At 39.2% G+C, this 20,528-nt stretch overlaps 1 protein-coding gene across 1 annotated transcript; it reads right to left on the bottom strand.

Annotated features, from left to right (window-relative positions):
• Nucleotides 1-13,536: 13,536 nt before the first annotated feature.
• On the bottom strand, nt 13,537-20,528 carry LOC128945792 (granzyme A-like). The gene is given in 8 exon segments (XM_054289659.1): nt 13,537-13,623; nt 13,625-13,699; nt 14,534-14,691; nt 14,694-14,733; nt 16,710-16,798; nt 18,710-18,835; nt 19,206-19,346; nt 20,402-20,528. Coding segments are annotated over 8 exon segments (843 nt in total).

Below are 20,528 nucleotides of genomic sequence, written 5' to 3'. Positions count from 1 at the left end.
GAAAAGCCTGAGCTGATGTAATCTGTTATGTTTAGTTGGTTGTTTTGCATGAGCACTAAAAACTCTCTCACATCCGTTTCAAATGCTCAAGGACGTCTGCCAAGAGTAAAAAAAAAAAAAAAAAAAAGTAAAAAAACAACCAACCCCGAGGAGGTTGCATACCTTCCTGCAGGACAGGGATTGCTCTGACGCTGGGCACACTGCTGACAGGAGAGCTCTGCCTGGCTATCACGGCATGCATGGCCAGAAGAAAATCACACTGAATCATCTTACTGCTGAAAGAATAATCTTTAGTTGAATAAATCTTTGCCATACTCTTTTAGGGGATGTGGATGGTTATTTTGGGGAATTAAATGAGATCATGTCATTCAATAGCCAAGCTCAGATTTTTCAGTAGTTTTTCCTGATTGCATTGAAACAGTACTTTCTTATCAGTATTTAAGTGGAGGTGAATTAAACATTTCACTCAAAGATTACTGCTAGAACTAAAAACTGGTCAGAAAAAAAACATCATTTTGTGGGATCTTCCACAGGAAGTTCAGGAGAATGAGCAATGAGCTGCCCCAACTTCACAAGTAACGGGGAAATCCCCATCCATCATCAGCACTGTCTGCACAGCGTTAACATGGATCCAGGGGGCTGATTCTTCTCCCTCTACACCACTTCTATTCTGACAAACTCTGTGGGATGCTCTGATGCTGCTCTTTAATGAAGCTAATTAAATAAACAGAAAACAAATCTCAGCTTCCCCTGTCTCCTCTCTTAGACTTACTTTGTCCTGCCAGGGCCTTGACAAGAAACAGCAAACAAGTGGAGCCAGGGCCTTGACAAGAAACAGCAAACAAGTGGAGTCCAGTGAAACTGATGAGCCACTGGAGAGATGAAAATTTCTGCATTAAAAAAAATCTACAGGAAAGGAAAAGAGGAATAAAGCTAGCCATCAATAAACCTCTGAATACCAAAAGTTGTTGCCAGTGAAGTTAGTGGGAACCTAAGCAAACTGAGCTGTGTATGACCAGCTTGTCACTTGGGAGTCTTGTGTCTCAAGAGGGCTAAGGACACTGCTAGTAGGCTGCCAAATAAAATGAAGGATTAGACTAGAAACACAGGAGACCAAGAAAGCCTTTTCTTCATTAATGCAAATGTGAATTGATAAACCCAAACCCAAAATGCTTAACTCTTCTGTCTCTCCCTCATAAGAACACTTTTTAAGGTGTTTCTGACTGGCCTAGTATGTTTGGCACTTGTCAAAAGTCAATGTAAAAAAAAAGAAATAAAAAATTAAAGAGTTAGGTTGAGGTCTCATGTAAACCAAGGCAGTACTATTGGTAAGAATGAGCTGACACCAATTAGTTCAATTAGCAGTAGACAGCTTTATCTTCAAAATGCAAAGCAACTATCCTCTAAGAGGTGAAAAGAGCACTCCAAAGATGGAAATGAAAATTGCAGCCAAAACCAGAGGAGGAATGCAAGTTTAAGGTCACAATGAGGAGATCAATCAGAAATTTATGTCCTACTGCTGACTCCATCACAACTGGACTATTGGAAAATTCTGTTTAAAAAAACCAACCCAATATTTCTTCCATGGTTCTCAGGTCAGCAGAGTAGTGTGAACCACTGTCCATGTCTGCTGGCATAGAATCTGCTAAAACTGACATTGTTTTATATTTATAGGTCAGGCTATAACCTGTGGGGTTGAGGAGCCAGTGTAAATCCCATAGGGCAGTCCCTCATGTGGGAGAGAGATGATAAATGTTCAACCAGAGAATCAGGGAACACAGCTAAGGCTAACAACCCTCTCAATACCCGGGCCAGATCTGCTCCTAATGATGAAATAGACCAAAAAAGAGCTTTGCACACTTGGTGCATCACAGGTCTGCAGCAGTAAGGAGCAGTTAAGTGAATTAAGTGAATTAAGTTAATTCACACCTGCCCTTCAAACTCATACCTGCTTGCTCACTCAGAGGAGATAAGAGATGATGTGTAGTGTGCAGATCCATCCACACATATACTTAGACATTTATGCCTGGTATTAACTACCAGCTGGTAAAATCCTATACTGTAAATATTTATAGGAAATGCTCCTTGTCTAAAACACCATGAGATCTTAAAGGGCTATATGTTACATTTGGGCTTCTCACAGGAAAAATGTCCTAGAGAGATGATAAATAAAAAAATTACACACAGATGTGGTGAGGAAAAGAAATCGTAAAAGGAATCAGCACACTCCCCTAGCAACTAGCCAATATTATTTGGAATAAGATGGAAACTCTATCCTATGCTTGAAGCTAGAGGCCAAAGTAAATTATTACAATGGATTAAAAAAATACATGTAATGGAATAAAACAATATGAACAGATAAATATCTGGATTATATATGAGTATCATGGAGGAAATAAGGATACTATGATCTTCCACACTGTCCATTGATTAAATAGTGAAATAAATCTAATGTCACTCTCTTTGGTCTTAATGTTTCTCTGTTGTTTTACCTGTTGAATCCATTAAGCTTTCCTTTCCAGTGAAAAGTTTAATCCTGTAAAACCCTGAACTAAGCTCTTCCATGAAAATGGATGCAAAGGGAATTAATGAAGCTTCCCCAGTCATCAGCAGCAGAGAATTTGCCACCACTATTTAACTTGCGGTATAAACATATTTCAAAAGTGGAAGACCTTCTGGATCAGATCAGGGCTAATTTTTTTCCAAATTAACAGCACAAATTGTCTTTTTGCCAGCTTATGTCATAATTACATCACCATATATAATGTTTGGCACTTCTTCTAGAAGCAGAAAAAGTTTCAACCCTTGGGTTCCATGCTTTACAGGGGACCAACAATCTAATATCAGTGAGTTTTGCTTCCAGCAGAATACTTCTGAGAACCATTTTTGCATTTCTTTTGTAAATAATCTATTTATCAAGATAAAACAGTGGGACTGTCTTGCAGTTGCATTTATACCCTCTGAAAAGTATGACCCCACCTGTTGAATATCCCCATGAAAAGGCAATCTTCATGATTCATTATTAGCCTGTGCTGGTATATGGGCACAGAATCCTCACTGAGTTAATAGGCTTTGTTCATTTTACTCTTTAGATAGAGAAACATTCACCTCCAGTCTTCTGAATTTAAGTGTTCTGGCCACTGTTGCTATCCAGTCTTTTGAATGTATGAAGTTGGGATAAGCAGGAAGCACTAATATCTCTTTAAACATAGGAAAATATTTAATGCATAACCCTTGTTGCTCATTTCTAAAAGACAGTCCCTAAACTAAAAATATGTTACCACACATTCCTGAACAATCCAACCTTTTCCCAGGCTTCCTCTTCAAAAAGCCGTAAGCACAATGCTATATGAGAAGCAAAAATTCAAAGGGAAACACCAAAAGGAAGCTGAGCTGCAAAGTCCAAAATGAAAAGCCAGAAATAGGAAGTAAGAGATAAGAATCAGGAAAGTGAGATAGCGGCAAGGACTCCCCTTTGTATGATTTCTTTTCTTGTATCTTTTCAATGAATTGCTAATTACTCTTTGTTTCAGCTGTAGCATAGCAACTCCACTCTGGTAAAAATAGGTGCTTTGGGACATTTCCTACTTGCTGAAGGCAAGAGATGTTTACATGCTTTCTCCAGGCAGACCAGGTGCTGTGCAGAGAGCTGGGTAGGCACAAACTGCAGGAGCTATGGCAGAAATTACTGGATGTGCTGGGTTACCTGCAGAGAGCCTCAGGAATGACAGCCGCAGCTTCCTTAGAGCGCTGCAAAAGTGTGTCCACGTGCAAACACGTCCACATGCAAATGTTTGGCATGTTCAGCCTGGGAGCTGCTAGCCAAAATTACTGCACATGATTTATGCTCTCTGAGTTTGCCATTGAAATAGGGCTGCACCCTGTCAGGTCTGTGCTGCTGGCTGAGCCCATGTAGCAGAGTCCTGTGCTTCCATGGGCTCCAGTCACGGCTGGCTCTGACTGCAGGACCTCTGCCCTGTGTGGCCTCTTCACAGAACAGGTATTCCCAGTGATTTTGCAATCACCATAATAATCTGCATAGCACAAATCTCTGGCTTTCTCTCAATTCGGTTACAAATAAGCAAAATAGTTCTATGCTTGGAGAAGGTGTTCAAGAGGCAAAAAAAGTCACAGAGAGGTGTAAAAGTTCTACTACATCGCAATAAGGGTAATTTTTTTTTCCTTGGTGGGAAAGTCTGGGTTTGTCATACCCAATAAATATGCAGTTGATTTAAAGAGGAAACATGATGAAAAAATAGGTTGTGACTCTGTTATGCTGAAAACTTTTAAATGCTTTCAAGACATCTACATGTCCAGAGCAAAAATCATCTTTCAGTGCCCAAGACCTCCAAGATCCATACCAGGGAATTTCAGAACAGTACGAGAAAATCACATACCTTTTCTATACTTCAGGAAATCTGCTTCTCTGGATACAATGATTGGCCACTCAGAGCCCAAAACTCTGCCTTCAAACACACACCTTATCAATTTGTCAGGAGGTGCATCTTTTGTGACACTTCTTGGTTCTAGAAATCTAAATCACCTCAGATAAGTCAAATGTACACCTAAGCAGAAATAAAACCTGTCCGTACAGAAAAACATATTTTCCGGTCTGATCGTCAGATATTCTGTTTCTTTATCAATAAAAAACTCCAAGATGTGAATGATGCTTCTTTGCATGTTCTGCTTAGAGGGTCGGGTGTCCATAGGGTAAATGGCTTTAATGCTGAGATAATGTGCCTGTTTCATCCTTCACTGTTTGACATAGTTAACTTATGTAGCACGCACTCATTTCTCTATTGTCACAAAGCCTCTGCTCTCAGTAGTTCTCTGCAGAACTAGAATAAAATAATTAGATTTGGAAAAGCATTTTCATCAGGTTTTTTTGGACATGAACAGTAACACAACAGTCAGTAAAATCACAAATACTGTATGGATTTTATCTTTTCTCTATGCGATCCAAATGGTAATCATACTCCAATTCTATGAGTCCCTGATAACTAAGCCAAAGTCCAATTGAATAAATATTTTTTCTTGGTACCTGTGCAGAATTTGAAAGTGCACTGTTTTGGTTTTCCTAGATATAGATATTAGAATCAGATAGTTTAGGATTGGTGGGAAATATACTCTTCCTTGCAATTCAAGTTAATTCTGATCTCCATTTTTAAGATTAAAAAATTGATAACTCTTTATGGAAATCGGATAATATCTTAAGTATTAATGTGATTTCTACTTTTCTGAACTAAAACATGTCTTTTGAAACTTTCTTGCAGTTAAGTCATGCTATTGTCTTACAACATTTCTGCAAATGTTTTAGCCATGTTTTATACATAGTTTGTACTTGACTAAGTAGCTATTTCCTGTAATGAATGACTAACCTATTAAAAGCTTGTTATCTTCTTGTGCTCTGTGCTGCTAACAAGCAAATCTGTAGTCATATGTGTGAAATGTTGAGTTGATTAGGTTAGGGTTATGTGTTTTCACGAGCTAATGCTTCCATGTATTCTTTGCAATATAGCCAGGATGATTTCCATTGGCAGAGAAAAGGCAATTTGAAGTAATTGACTTAGATATGCAAGTATATAAAATTCGTATCTATCATCATTTTTCTTTTAGGAGAAATCTCTCCATTTCATAAGTACTTGTCTTTGAAATATAGAAGTTTTCCAGAATAACTAGGTGATCCCAGAAAGGCCAGAGGAGAGCTTCTGCATTTCCTAAGTAACACAACTACAGGGAAGAACCAGAGAAGGTCTGAAAGGAGTAGGGACACCAATGGGAGCCTTTTTTCAGATTTTTTTCCAGTTTTACACATACTTTCTTTCCTTGGGATGAGTGGCTATTTTATTCTTCCTTCTCTCTGCCACACAATCTCTCTGGCTCAGCCTTAGTCCTCATTATACTGTTTTACTCCTTCATTATACTGTACTTTCTCTCTGATCTATGTGCAAGTTTACTTGTGACACACACAAAAAGAACCCTAAAAATAAGAGCTCAGCAGACTATATTCCTTTATTCCATCTTTATTACTTTCTCTTGTTCACAGCTCTCACACTCCATCCATATTGTCTATCCCAGCTGAAGCCTCTGAGACTTTGTATTAACAGGAGCAAAGCCTTGTTAAAGGGGACTTTTGGCAGCTGGTCCTTGGGAATTTCTGTGCTGTATGAATTGGTATCTACTTCAGCGAACAGGTTTGGAAACAAACTGAATTAATATCTTGGCTTTTCCATGTTCCATGGAAAGAGACACAGTCAGGGTCTCCAAGAACAATGCAGTTGGAGGGACCTAACACAGAACCATTTGTTTCCCCAGTGTGGCAAAAGGATTTTCACACACGTTTCTACATCCTTTTTCCTTTGTTCCATAGATCATATGGCTCTATTTGCAAATATATATTTCTTTTTCTTTCCCTGGAGCACACATATTGTGGGTGAATCCTGACCCCAATGACATAAGGGCTGTGGCACTCATTTCAGCAGGGTCAGGATTTCACATGATGCTTTCAATGTTTTATCATCTCTGCTGTGTGTTTTTTGCTCAAAATATGGAAAGGAGTCTTTGCAAACAAGTTCTAATCAGAAAGCAATGAGCAACATCTGCATATTTCCTGTGACAAATTTGGTCTCATCAAGAAACAAAACTGATAGAAAGCTTAAAATTATAAGCTATAAACCTACGAAGAGCACTTCCAAATCCATTTTGGCTTGTATTTCATTATTTTCAGCTTTCTTAATGTATTGATTAAAGAGGTGTAATAGCTAGCAATACTACAAGTGCAGAACACAACCTTGCATTTTTACTCAGAAATGTGGTAATTTATATGCCCCATATACATTCAGCTTATATGAGAGAACAAAATATAATACATAAGTAGTCTTTTTTTAAATTTTATTCATTGATCAATGTTAGTTATTTGATCAAATCTTGATGGTAATTTTTAGTCATTTAACCAAATGCCCACAAGATTTATTTTTTAAGAAAACTACCTGGGAAAAAAATATGAGTGAAATATACAGAGCTGGAGCTATCTTTCCAAGTTGTGAATCTGACAGACTGAATATGTGATATCTCCATAATGGCACATTATTCTTCGTTTTTCGCTTTGTCTTCTGAATTGTCATGGACTGAGCATGAGCTATTTTAGATGTTTCCTTGACCATGATAGAATATGCTTTTTAAGCCAGAAATATTTCTGAAATAGTTCACAATCAGATGCACTTTCTTAGATGATTTATTTAAAACCAGATAGCTGCTACTCAATCCCATGTTTTAATTGTGCCCTGCACTCTATTATGGATCCTCTTCCTGCGCTATAGTGTTCTGGGCTGCGAACACTGGCTGGGTGCTGGTATCTCACCCAGACTGTAAAGAAGCTGCAAAGTGAACAAAGAGGAAGGTCAGCTGCAGATATTTGTTGACAGTAGGAAACAGCCCCAACACCACAGGCTGTGGTGTACAGCATGTTGCCTCCTGGATCCCAGGAGGCTACTTGGGCCAGAACCGGGCAGAGTACCTTCAGTGCTGGCTATGGTGGCTTTTTCTGTTTTATAAAACTAGAAATGTTTGGTTTTTTCATTTATGAAGCATTGGATGTAAAAATAAAAAGTCCATTTTCAACAATCAGCATAAAGGGAAGGAGGTTTTCTGTTTGCCTATAGCTTAAGATAAGTGCCTGAAACAGGACTTGGAAACCACTGGCTGTGCAGATGGAAACCTTTTCCAAGTCACTGGAGGCATTTGTCTGGGCAGACACTTCCCAGGATGGCTAAACTGCAACCAAGCACCATGAGGAGGGAAAAACCCAACCCAGCACTGCTGGTGGAATAACAAACTCTTCTGGAAATTGTCACCCAAATATGAGTATCAAAAGGAGTAACAATTACTGTGACCCTGCCTTCAGTAATTGGGTGCAGGAAAAACTAGGGAAAAGAAAGAGGTCTGGAAGAAAAACAATTTACATATTGCTTTAGAATTCAATCTAGCTTTTGTGTTTTCTTACCACCAGCAGTCCTCTCACCTTGTTCAGGTACTCTCAATGTTTCTGCTCAAGGAGGCAAAGACCACTCGATAACATCATTGTTCATAAGACAGAATAGTCTGTTATAAAGTAAGGTGTTTTTTAATAATTCAGGGCTCTGACGCGCAGTCCCTGTCAAATCTCACTGTGGCACTCCCTGACTGATTGTTTCTGCATTAGAGTCTCATTCCACAGGGCAAATTAACTTCAGCCATCCCTTTCTGCTCCTCTGTGAATGTGGTAGCTTCTGAAGCTGATGTACCTAGAATCAGGAGCACCACAGCACCCTGCATCTGTCACACCACAGCACTCTGTATCACCCTTTTCAGCAGCCTATTCTCACCCTCCTATATTTGACTATAGACCCACACCAAGAAAACTAGCTTAGAACCCACCTAATATTACAGGAAGAAAATGAGCAACACATTAGTATCAGCAAGTTTCTTCTCTGTCTCTGTCTGTGCAACATCTTCAGTGATGCAGGCATAATTGCTGCCTCCACATTATTCTTTTCATTATGGTGTGGATTGTATGTAGGAGGAATTTGTTGACAAGTTCTGGCTGGACCACTTTGAAAGATAGGACCTCTCACAACCGCCAGTGAAAGGGAGAAGTGCAAGTTTTTCCACAGTCCTCCATCAGCATGGTCAAAGTTTTGAGAATAATTGTGACTCAGTGCAAATATTTGTTACTTAAACTCTGTCAAGACCCGAACCCAGACAGGACTGTGGCTTTTGGCAAGGGGTGTGCATGCTCAATATTTTAACCAGTGAAAGCCATGTCACTGTCAATATTGTCCATTGCCTTTGAATATATCACAGGTTTTGCACACATTCTAGTCCAAAGTACATCCTATTTTCATGCACCTACTTTCAAAGAATTTCTACTTTTTTTCTGGTATTCATTTTTGGTATTCTTTCTCAGCTCAAAAATATATCTGCTTTAGTTTTGGTCCTAACTGCTTGAGACAGACTGACCAGTGCATCCTAATAAGTAACATCCTCTACATTGCTTCAAGATAACCTCAACCCACAGCCATGTACCATTTTTCCATTTAAATGGAAATCATAGAATCATATAATCATATGGATTGGAAAGGGCCTTAAATATCATCAGTTCCCACTCGCCTGCAGTGGACAGGGACATCTTCCACTGGATCACATTGCTCAAATCCACACCCAACCTGACCTTGAGTAATTCCAGGGACAGGGCAACCACAACTTCTGGGCAACTGGTTCCAGATCCAGTCACTATCCTCTGAGTAAAGAATTTCTTCCCAAGATCTCATGCAAACCTATGCTCTCTCAGTTTGAGGCCATTCTCCCTTGTCCTGTCACTACAGGCTCTTGTAGCAAGTCCCTCCCCATCTTTCTTGTAGGCCCTTTCAGGTACTGGAAGGCAGCAATAAGGTGACCCCAAAGCCTTGTCTTCTCCAGGATGAACAATCCCAATTCTCTCAGTATTTCTTGGAGTACAGGGGAAGTGCTCCTTCCCTCTAATCATCTTCATGACTCTTTTCTGGACTTGTTAATTAATAGTTAATGAAATACTCATACCTATATATTTTTTAGTACATGAATTATTAAGAGTGAGTAAAGTAATATTTAAATTTTTTGTTTATTGATATTGTTTCTGCTCTAATTATTCCTATCTTGATTTTCTATATGGCTGCAGAGAGGCTTGGGTTTTTTTGCTGAAATAAAGGCACTGTAAGAATGTGTTAATAGGGCAACTTTTTTTACCAAAAAAATGTATTAATAATTCAGAAGAATTAAGTCTCTGAAACCCTATTGTTTATATATTTAATATATACCTTTGTAAGTAGCTGAGGTACATAAGTTCCTATTGTATTATTATATAAGGGCTTTTCTAATAAAGGCTTTTTTGCTTATCTTTCTGTGGTTCCTTGCTTTGAAAACAACCTGTGCCATCTTGTATTGAATTGTGATTAAATTAAACCTACTTTTAATCTGTTAGATATTAATTATGAAATGCATAAGTCAATCCAAAAGAAGCTCTTTCAGATGATTGTGGAGCTATAAGCATATCAGGGTAGATGTGTCTGAACCAGCTGCCAGGTCACTAATAAGATTATGGTACATTCTTTAAATTTGCTATCTGTAATTAGAAGATATAGCAGACATATGAAAATTACATGCTGTGATTTGTCTGACTATGATGAACTGATTCTACTGGCAAGCATTCCAAAAAAATTATCCTGAAAATCTGATGATTTGTTTTGTTTTAGTTCTATTTTCTAAATGTTTCTTCCTGGTGCCAGATTGCATTGCCCAAAAGGAAGGTTACTTTTACAGCTTGCTAGATAGCAGGCCGTTCTGTGGTCAGAAGATAAAACAAAGGCTTTGACTAGAAGCTGTGGAGGCAGTCCATGCTCCAAGCACACCATCACATTTTCAGGAAACAACAGTTGTTGACAATAGATAATTACACCCTCTGTACTGAGAAGTAGAACCTTGTTTAAAAAAATAAGTAACAAAAAATTGAACATGCAGTGCATTACATGTACAGCCAAAAGTAAAGCTGTAAACACCAGGCCCTACTGCCCAGCACATGAGCAGTGTGAACCTAGGGACCAAACCTGACTGGCCTCTGCACCCCAGTGTGATGTGTATGAGCTGCCAGTGCCCTCTACAGATAGAGGCAAGGGCTGTGTGTCAGCCCTGTGTGCTCTGCTCAGTGCCACACATCACCTGTCAGTGCCACTTGTCAGCTCTTTGCACAGCCTGGTCAGCCTTAGGGGCTGCTCTCTGTGCCCAGGCATGACTATGTGACAGGCAACAAGCAAGTCAGACCTCAGAAAATAATCCTTAAGAAATATTGCTTACCTGGAAGACCTCAGTAAAAACAGATAGAGAGGCCAAAGAGTGACAGAGAACTCAGCTCTGCAGAGACAAAGCTGAAAAGTGTGAGCAAAGACACGAGCATATGCCTGGCCAAGGGCAGAAGGATTCCTGAGGCAGGATCCCTTAATCCACTCATAAATTTCCAGTGGGGACAAAAATGGCACAGGAGAGCTGGTCTGATAAAAGAAGCCAATGTTTAGGAGCTAGGAGGTACTGCCCAAGGGGGCACCTCACAGGCACCGGGAGATTAGTGCTAGGCATGTTGGGTTCAAAGAGACAAGACTAAATTTCTGTCACTGAGTAAAAGTGGAATTGCAAATGCTGTGTTATTATGTTTAGTAAACTCTGCCACAAGCTGCTGAAAATTAGCTCTTCTGAATCTGGTAAAGAATGTGTTTCCAGCTTAGTTTTTTCAGGCTTTGTTGGTGTCTGTCATTGCAAAACTGTAACATACATGGAGCTACTCTCTGTGGCTTTCCGGCTTTGATTTCAATTCTGAGAATCAGCCCAGCAATGCTTTTAGCAGTAAATGACACCAGTGGAACTTTTCCTGGACCTTTCTTCTGCCCATCTCTGGCTGCAGAAACAGTTATCCTCCCACCACGTGTTTGCAGAGGTGCTAACAAAGTCCAGACCTGTGGGACACTTTGCAGGACTCCTGCCACTGTCCCTGGCCCAAAGTGCCCCTCCTCACACACAGGGCAGGCACTCCGTCAAGACACTGGTGTTTCAAAGCTAGCAAAGGCTTCCCTCCTATTACACAGGGAGGAAGCAAAGCCTCAGGGTGGACAGAAATTGAGTCAAGGCTGCTGCTTGATGCTGGGAGAGGGGCTGCTGGCCCTGGGGGCTGAGATGGGCTCTGGTAAAGGTTGGGGGGAGCCACAGGGGCTTGGCAGGAGCAGTCAGGCCTAGCAGTAACACCCTTCCACGTGCTCCATCACCCATAAACATAAAAAAGATGATGTGAATGAAGCAATTGAAGGAGATCACACACAGGAAGCCCAGCATCTGAACTGTAGTGAACCTGCTGGGTTATGGTTTCCAGATTTTATCACTCACTTTTTTCAGTCAGTGACAGATCAGCCACTGTTCACATGAGTGAGGGAGTGAAAGTCTTGCCTTCGCCAAGCTGAACACACCATTGGGCTGCATGGTGTGAAAAGTCTCCAGTCATTTACCTCACAAAGTTAAAAGGGACTAATTTGTGTTGCAGCATCCTCTGAGACCCCCCAGCAATAAAGTCAGAGCAATGGTACATCATTCTTTCCACTTTTATATATCTTTTGCTTTATTCCCTCAGTTTTTCACAGTTTTATCTGTATTCCAGTACTGAGCCAAATCCCACTGACATCTTCTAAGATCTTCCTTCCCACAACCTTGGACAAGAACTGGGTCTAAGCCCCCCCCACACACAACAGTGACAGGTTTTATTGCACTATGGACAATGACTGACCCAGTTTTGTGGTGTTCTGTTGCTTCTTTCCTGCATATATATTCTCTATGAGCTTGTTCTGCTCTGCTCAACACTGTGGCATGGCTCCTGATCAATAATCAAGGCCAGTAGATTGTTTTTCTGGAGCTATTTATTCATGCCTCTGCAACATCTCAAATTTTACAGTACTTGGTGTGTGTTAGTGCAATAAGCACAGAAGCAGAGAAACTCTGCAGATAGTCACTTCAAAACTGTTAGTTAAAAAATACCGAGAAAATATTTGGAGGGTGATGGAGTACAGCAACCTAACCACAAATTTCTTCAGAAACACACCAGGTCCTTCTGTTATTAGAAGTCTGTTGAAATCCATAGCCAGAGTCCTGTTTGTTTTGACAGATGTTAGGAGCTGTATTAAAGAACTATAATTACTTCTATTACAGTAAGTATTTATACTTTTTGAGTGAACTATTAACCAAAAGAATGAGATTATGAACCAAGCTGGGAGAAGATTTAGTGGATTTGATCAAGCAAACAAAACATAAACAAACAAAAAAAAAAAAAACAACAGACCCGACACCCATCCCCCCCAAAAAAGAAAAACACATGCACCAAAAAAAAAAAATTAAAGGAAGGAAAAAGAATCTAGAGAAAAAACACAGACATTGTTTTTATCTCTATATTTGTATCTTTATAATAAAGACCAATTGGAAAACTGTTTCTCTCTGTTTAATATTTTAACTCTTTGAAATTGAATTTAGATAAATATTGAATAATGGTAAAATGAGACAAATATTGAATAATGGTAAAATGAAGTATTTGTGGTTTAGTAACATCACAGATAAATATTTGAACATTTTTAAGCTTTTGTTCTACTTTTTCTCATTCTGCAGACCTCTTGTTCACTGTCATTCTGAAACTGAATTTTTGTGTAAGTACACCTTAACAAAAGTTGCTTTATCCCAGGTGCAATGATTACTTTCCCATCCTAGTAAGAAGTAGAGTGAAATCCAATACAAATTATGTTTTCTATGTGGCAGTTTCCTGCTAAAGCTTAGTAAAAGCATTATCTGTACAAATATGGATGCTTTGAACTGTTCACAAAAAGCTGTGGTGGTGTCAGCAAAGCTGTAAAGCTGGGAGGTACATTTCAAAGGCGGTGCACTAAAGCAGCATCATCCAGCTCTAATGCACAGCACAATATTTATTAGAATGCTCTTGTTTCATGAATCTGTGTAACTGGAATTCATTCTTTTTACCCAGTCAATATATTCTTCAGTCAGCCACTTATAAACTCCAGGTGTGCTAGTATTTTTCACACGCTTCTCCAAAAGAAACAATCCCCCAGTACTGACCAGCACAGACTAATGGCCCACCAGAATCTCCCTTGAGGACAAATCAGAAGCAGCTGTCATTGTGTCCATTTCTCACCAGAGCAGCATGCAGTGCCACCTGCAGTGCACAAGCGTGCTTGGAAATGTTGTCTCCAACCTTTTCCAGCCTATGAAATGGAGCAGTTGGCTTACATCATTCGTGGGAATTGGGTGAGGAATAAAGAGAGGTTGCTTTTCAAACCTGAGGGAGCCTTCGATGCAAATGCTGTGGAGCAGCAGGGTGCTATCATAATTCTATTTCAAAATATATTTTTTATTGTTAGTATAAATTGATTCTCGCCCCTTTATCTAGTCCCAACCTCCCTGTAATTTCACCCCTTTATCTGTTGTCTCTTCTGGATTCAGCATAGAGAGCATCAAAAGCAAGATCCAAACAGCTCTTTTGAGTATGCAGTTAATGCTGTACTACTCAGAGGTTGACTTCTGGAAAGGATCAGATGATTGAGACCCCGATAGCTCTGCTTTTTCTCCCATAACTACAGGTGGTGCCTAAGGAGAGCACTGTGGCTAATGAAATACACCTGAAGTTAATAGATAATCCCAGCTCAAATTGCCATACTCTTGATCTTGATTGGTACACTGACCTAAACTAAACAAAGCTTTAACAAGTCTTTTTCACAGCAATAAAGTCTTTCACAAATGTCGCTAAAATCACTTAAAACATGATCATCCTCCTAAGATGTCTGACACTGCTTTGTCCCCAGTGAAAAGGGAACCATTGTTAAATATATGTCCCCCCTTTGTAACTTTGCTTCTTACCCCACAAGTATCACTCAGATATAATTTACTTTTCCCTGTAGCGCACACTACACGTTGTTGGTTATTTTTGGGTCACCAGCATAATGTTTGTCAGAGATTTCTCTATTGGCAATTTTAAGAGTTTCTCCCAGAGATATTTCAATGGCTTTCCTGGTGATTTGTCTCCCCAGCCAGCCACCTGGCAGTGTGTGCTAGGTTTAACATCTTCAAAAAAGTCAGGCAGAAGAAAAGCTGCACATATTTATTCAGCTTGGCAGTATCATTCAGCTAAAAAGGAAAAGGAAAAAAGAAGGAAAAACAAGGAAAAACTAGATTTCTTATGCAGAAAGGAAGGGAAGCATCACATAGTTTCAATTATCCTTTAGTCTCATTTTACCAACACCTCCCTTAAAAATCACTTTTCACTACTTAGGAACTGATCCTAAGCTTAATTGTCCCTTTGAAAATTTACAAAACTTTCCATAGTAGCAGTACAGCAATTTCCCATCTATGGTAGCAGTAGTGAGTGCAAGCCCAGATTTCTATTGAATACAGTGGGAAATGTAAAATCTACATGGGAGTTAGGTTGTTGGATCTATGTCCTGTTCACAAACATTGGATCTATGTCCTGTTCAAAAACCTAACTTGCCACTAAACTTTGATGTTGAAATCAGATTCGGGTGCTTGACTGACACAAAAGTCTCAAATCACAGTGCAATGTGCTCATGAACAAAGATGAAAACAAAGCTATAAGCAGTTAGACACAAAAGCAGCAACATAATGGAGGAAAAATCAGGTCTCAGTCTATTCAGACTGCCAATTTTTGCTCTGAGACATTCTAAAGGGTTTAAATGCTTCAGACTGTCTGTGTTCTGTTGGCCTTTGCCTGACAGATCCATCCTTCAGCAGAGGTCACTAAATGAAAACACAGCCAAACCCTGACATATATCCTCAGTGTGCTTGGTAAGGGCTCACAGGTACTGAACAGACATTTTCAGTCTTATGATCACTGCACCATGATTCATTTCACAGGGTGCTGTATGGTTCTCAGCTAAACAATTCTAGCTTTATACGTTTCAAAAAATGCATTCCAACAAATCAAAAAATTATTTAAAAAAAACAACTTTCCAGTGCTGCTGGAAAGTTCCAAAGATGGAAAGCTTATTCCAAGCCATTGAATACTCGATTACCGCAGAAGTGTAGAGATGGGAGGTAAGCTTTGGTACTAGTATTATCCTTGCTTCTGTATCAAATTCAAAGGATTTTGAGATACCTGTATCATTCTGGAACAGAGTTGTGATTTTCAGCTCCAGAAATATTACTTCATAGTGCTCCATTTTGGTTTTGTGTTCACAGATGCCCTGGTGCTCCTGACAAGTGGCCACAGGAGAAGCCAGTGAGATAAGCCTAGTCTACGCTGACAAGGAAGCAGGAATGGAATGCTCACTAACACCTGGGGGAAGGAGCTCCTCAGAGATGAACCATGATCAGGTGCTTGATCAGCCACAGATGCCTGTGAGTGTTCCTGCTAGCACACAGAGGGACACAGTTACCTTCCTCCCCATGTCATTACTATGTCAAATCAGTGATGCCAGCTAAACACTAAATACCACTAAATATTATTCTGGTCACAGAATAAGAGAATAATAGAATGTTACAGTTGGAAGGGACCTTAAAACACATCTAGCCCCAACCTCCCTGTAATTTCAAATTCTTACAGCTCTGCCTCACTTTGGCATCAGAAGATAATGTTGGCAAGGACATTTTCCATGCTTCATTCTGCAGTGTCCTGAGCCTACTCCCCTTTGTGACCAGTCTGTGCTCCTAGAGCTGAGTCTGTATGTCCTGTATTATCCACACTTTCACTTTACCTGCATACACCAGAAAATTAACAGTAAGTTTCATCTCCATTTTTACTTACTTAGTCCAGCACAAGATCTGATGCTGGGATAGAGATGTGAGCCAGACTGCATTGCATACGTCCCTTCAGCATTGCCTTTGAAAAATTACTGGAGAATGTGCTCTGTGGTTTGGAGGGCTTGTGGCAGCGAATTGATTAAAAAGAGGGTTTTTTAGAGCACAGAATGGGCTTGAAATATCATCTCTGCTCACAGAGCCTAACTTCATCTAGATTAATACAACCAAAAACAGACTGTTCTGTGATACTGTTATCTAAACAATGTACTCTTCAGTACCAAAGAGTAGCCAAAATTATCATCAGCAAAATTCCTTTCATAAAAATACAGCAGTAATTAAAACAATACCTTGAGGAGCATTATGTCATTATCAAAGGGAGGGTGGTCAAACTGACAATGAGGAAAGGTTTCCATAACCCCAAATATCTGCTGTTCTTCTTCAGGAATGGATGTCCAATGAGATCCAAGAACAGCTGTCTTCCAATTAATCTATTCTGGAACTTATAGAAAATATAGGAAGAGAAAGTCAATGCAGGAACGGAACAACACTTCTGAGGACAATCAAAAGACATTTGATCATGCTGTTTCACAACAACATGATTAAAACAGAGAAGCAATATCATTCATTTCAATGTTTTGACATGAGCTTCTTTTTCCCTCTATAAAATGATGTTTCTTTACTGCAAATATAGTTTAGTGAAATAATCGTGTGATAACTGACCTCCAGAGATTTTCAGAATTTGGAATTAATTTTATGAAAGACCCTCCCATCTTTATAAGGGGAACTGCTACTGATGCCTTTCATTAATCTCTGAAAGGTCTCCTTTGGATTTATGACCTAATCCTACAAAGGACTGAAATTTGCTGGCATCAGTAGCATGTCAGAACACACATCAACACTCAGTGCTTATCCTGAGCATTACGCATACAGGTAAATGCTCTGATAAAGTGAGTATCTTTAATATTAGTAAGCTTTTGTCATTGTAAGGATTCAGCACATTAAGGAATAAGGATGTGTGTTGCCTAATCCAAGATATCCCAGAAGTGAATACTAAAAAAAAAAGGGAGAATATTAAAATTCAAAGAGTTATACATTCACTTCCTGCTAATAAACATTAAGAGTTAAGCAACCAATAAATTCCACTATGTTTCAAGCTCTGTAAATACCATCAGAAATGTATTTATTAATATTTGTCTTTCTTCATTTTGCTCAGCCCAATTATTTGACATTGCAGAACACAGACTGCCAGTTTCCTGTGCTTTATTCAGAACATAATCTCACTATAAGTAGGAAAATTTATTCCAGCCAGAACAAAGACTTTACCAATACAAACTATAAAAGAACAATTTTCTTCATTCAAGATGCATGTGCCACTGAAAGACATAATTCATTTATTTATACATGAAAGTTTGTTTGTGAAAATATCTGCAAAGGCAGTGTTGCAGTCCAAAAATTTCTCTTTTTATCTACAAAGCACATGTTCTCAGAGAGAATGATACGTCTCTCAAAACTCCATCTCTGTGACCCCAACAGGTGGTTCATGGGCCACATGGAGATTCATGTTGCTGAATTCATGCTACTTTGCCCAAGAAAAAAATTTTTTCAGACATTATTAGCACATGAGATCCATTAATTAAGAAGTTTTATGTGCACTGCAATTGCGCCAGGCATAGAACAGGTGTTGGTGGGTTTTGTGTGAGCACTGTCTTACAGCTCAGGAGAAGGAAACCCGGCTGGTTCAGCTTGCCCCAACAACAAAGACTTAACGTCAGACCAAAACAGTGCGCTGTAAGAAACCCAAATCAGTTACCAGAGCACATTCTCCACAGGATCAGAGACAAACAATGCCCTTTCCACTGAACAGCTAACAAATCTGAATTTTTATAGATGTACCTGACTGGCTATATCTGACATATTGACTGAAGAGTAAGAGACTCCAGATCCCATTAAAAAGTCCCTAAATTCCAAAAAGGAAGACTTGGTTATGCTTTGTAAATTTTCTAAACAGAGAATGCTAGGAATGAATATTTCTACCCTTACAATCAAACCTCATTCAGCTGAAAAATAGTGAAAGTCAAATTCACTCTGAAGAAACTGTGTCCTCTATTTCAGACTAACTACAGAAGAAGGCTGGCCAACCTGCCGTCGCTGTGTTTAGGGAGGTCAGGTTTGCTCTGGTTTATTGTAACTGTTTTCCTTTTAGATAGTCAAAATAAGAAGGAAAAATTGCAGAACTAAAATGCAATTCCGGGAGCATTTGAAGAAAAACAGGGCATTTTACTTCCTAATGTGAACAGTAGATGTCCCCCTTACCTTGAGTCAGCTGTTCAACAGCAGAGCATCCCACCTGGGGAGGAGGAGCTTCCGCTCACATTCAATTTGTCAAGAGGACAAGGTTCTTTGTCACAGTCATGAGTGACATTCTGGATTTGTGAGCCTAGACCACTCAAAATGAGAGCAATAGTGTCCACACCTAATTCGAATTCATCTCTCAGCGTATTTTGAGGCTTAATTCCAGTCATACACCTAAGATTTGTTTAAAATCTTTGGGACATATTCCCTTCTCTAAGACATTGCTTTTTCAATGCATAAAGAATTAATTTGGTTTTTTAACAGTGCATTATTTATGCTGTAACTTTGGCAGGATCTCACTAACAAAGATAACTCTGCAATGCAGATCAGTAGTTTATGGCAACTAAAAACAATGGCAAGTTCTAGAATCGTTCCAGGGAGAGAAATGCAGCTTTTAACAACCTATTAAAAAAATCCATACTCACCTTTCTTCACTTGGAGGCTTGCATACCATGCCTCACTTCAATGACAAACTAAAGATACTTACTCACAAGGTGCTGTTGTCAAAACCCATTGTTTTTCCACAAGAGTTCCTCCACAAAAAACACCCAAATTCTTGTCCTGGAAAGCAGCCATATAAGGCCAGGAATGAGGATGCACTTCATGTCCTCCAACAATGTCCATGCAGCCACCTGAAGTGCAACAGAAGTGCAGTTACATTATGTGTTATCCAGAGGAACTGAGGATTTGATTTTTACTCTTAGGTGAGTATTTACATCTTGTTAGCAGGGTAACAACAATTAAAGAGAGCAGGAGAGCTTCCAGGTGTCATAGCTGCTGCTATTTGCTGTCAGGAGCTAGGTAAATTGCTATGCACTCATTTGTATTCAAATGTCCCCCACAGGAAATGGATTTGAAAGTTTTTACTAATAGCACCCTAGCTTGAAATTTCCCCTTATATTGTTAATATTGTGTTATTTTACTGCAGATTGATTTCTCAAGATTCTGTCTTCCAGTTTCTTTAAAACTTGCCTGATTCTTGAAACTCCTAATAAAACCAAATAAAGCCTAATCCCTGAATAACACCTAGATGTCTCAGGGTGTTTAATGTGCTTGTTGGCTTCAAATGAAAAAAAAAAAAAAAAGGAAAAGAAAAAGAAAGAAAAAAAAAAAAGTGAGAATTAAACTGGCCATCTTTAAGCTGGTGGAAAAAAAATGGGAGAATGAATGTAAGGGCAACCTGAAAAGGCTTCAGAGAACACCAGTGTGAAGGAATAGTCGGGCATGTGGAGTTCAAAAGTTGCTCCTAAACTGTGGACCCAGGTTGAGAAAACTTGGGGCACATAAAGTACAAAAGTCACTCCTGTGGACTAAGGTACATCAGCAGCCAACAATTGCTCCACAGAATTCCACTGCCCAGGTAACATCTTCAGTTGAAAGACTGAAAATTTTCATATATAAATTAACAAAAGCTACTGAGAACTGTCAAACATCTGTTATTTTATGAGTAATGGAATATAGGATATAAAAGACATGCCAAGACCAGCCACACACATGTAAGATAAAGCAATTTGTATTTTATTAAAAATAACTTTGTGAGGAGCAGCTTTCAGATACAGAAAACCCTAGAGTCTGAAACTGCCAAACACAAAACAAAATCTAATCTGTGGTCACAAAAATAGATAAATTGGTGAGAAAGACATTTCTGTATTGTAGACCTCTGTGTCTGCATGCATGTCTTGCATACCTTGCTGGTAAACCACTACAAAAAACCCTGTCTGCTCTTGTGTGAAGAAGATACAACACTTGCTACCATATTCATTATGTTTAGAAATAACCTGAAATACAACCTGCCCAATATAACTAGCTCTCAT

This window comes from Melozone crissalis, unplaced genomic scaffold (assembly GCF_028551555.1).
Source record: "Melozone crissalis strain CALT ecotype California unplaced genomic scaffold, PUWL_Pcris_2 ptg000005l_1, whole genome shotgun sequence".
In the NCBI taxonomy this organism is placed as follows: Eukaryota; Metazoa; Chordata; class Aves; order Passeriformes; family Passerellidae; genus Melozone; species Melozone crissalis.
This window is presented reverse-complemented; position numbering and strand designations above follow the sequence as displayed.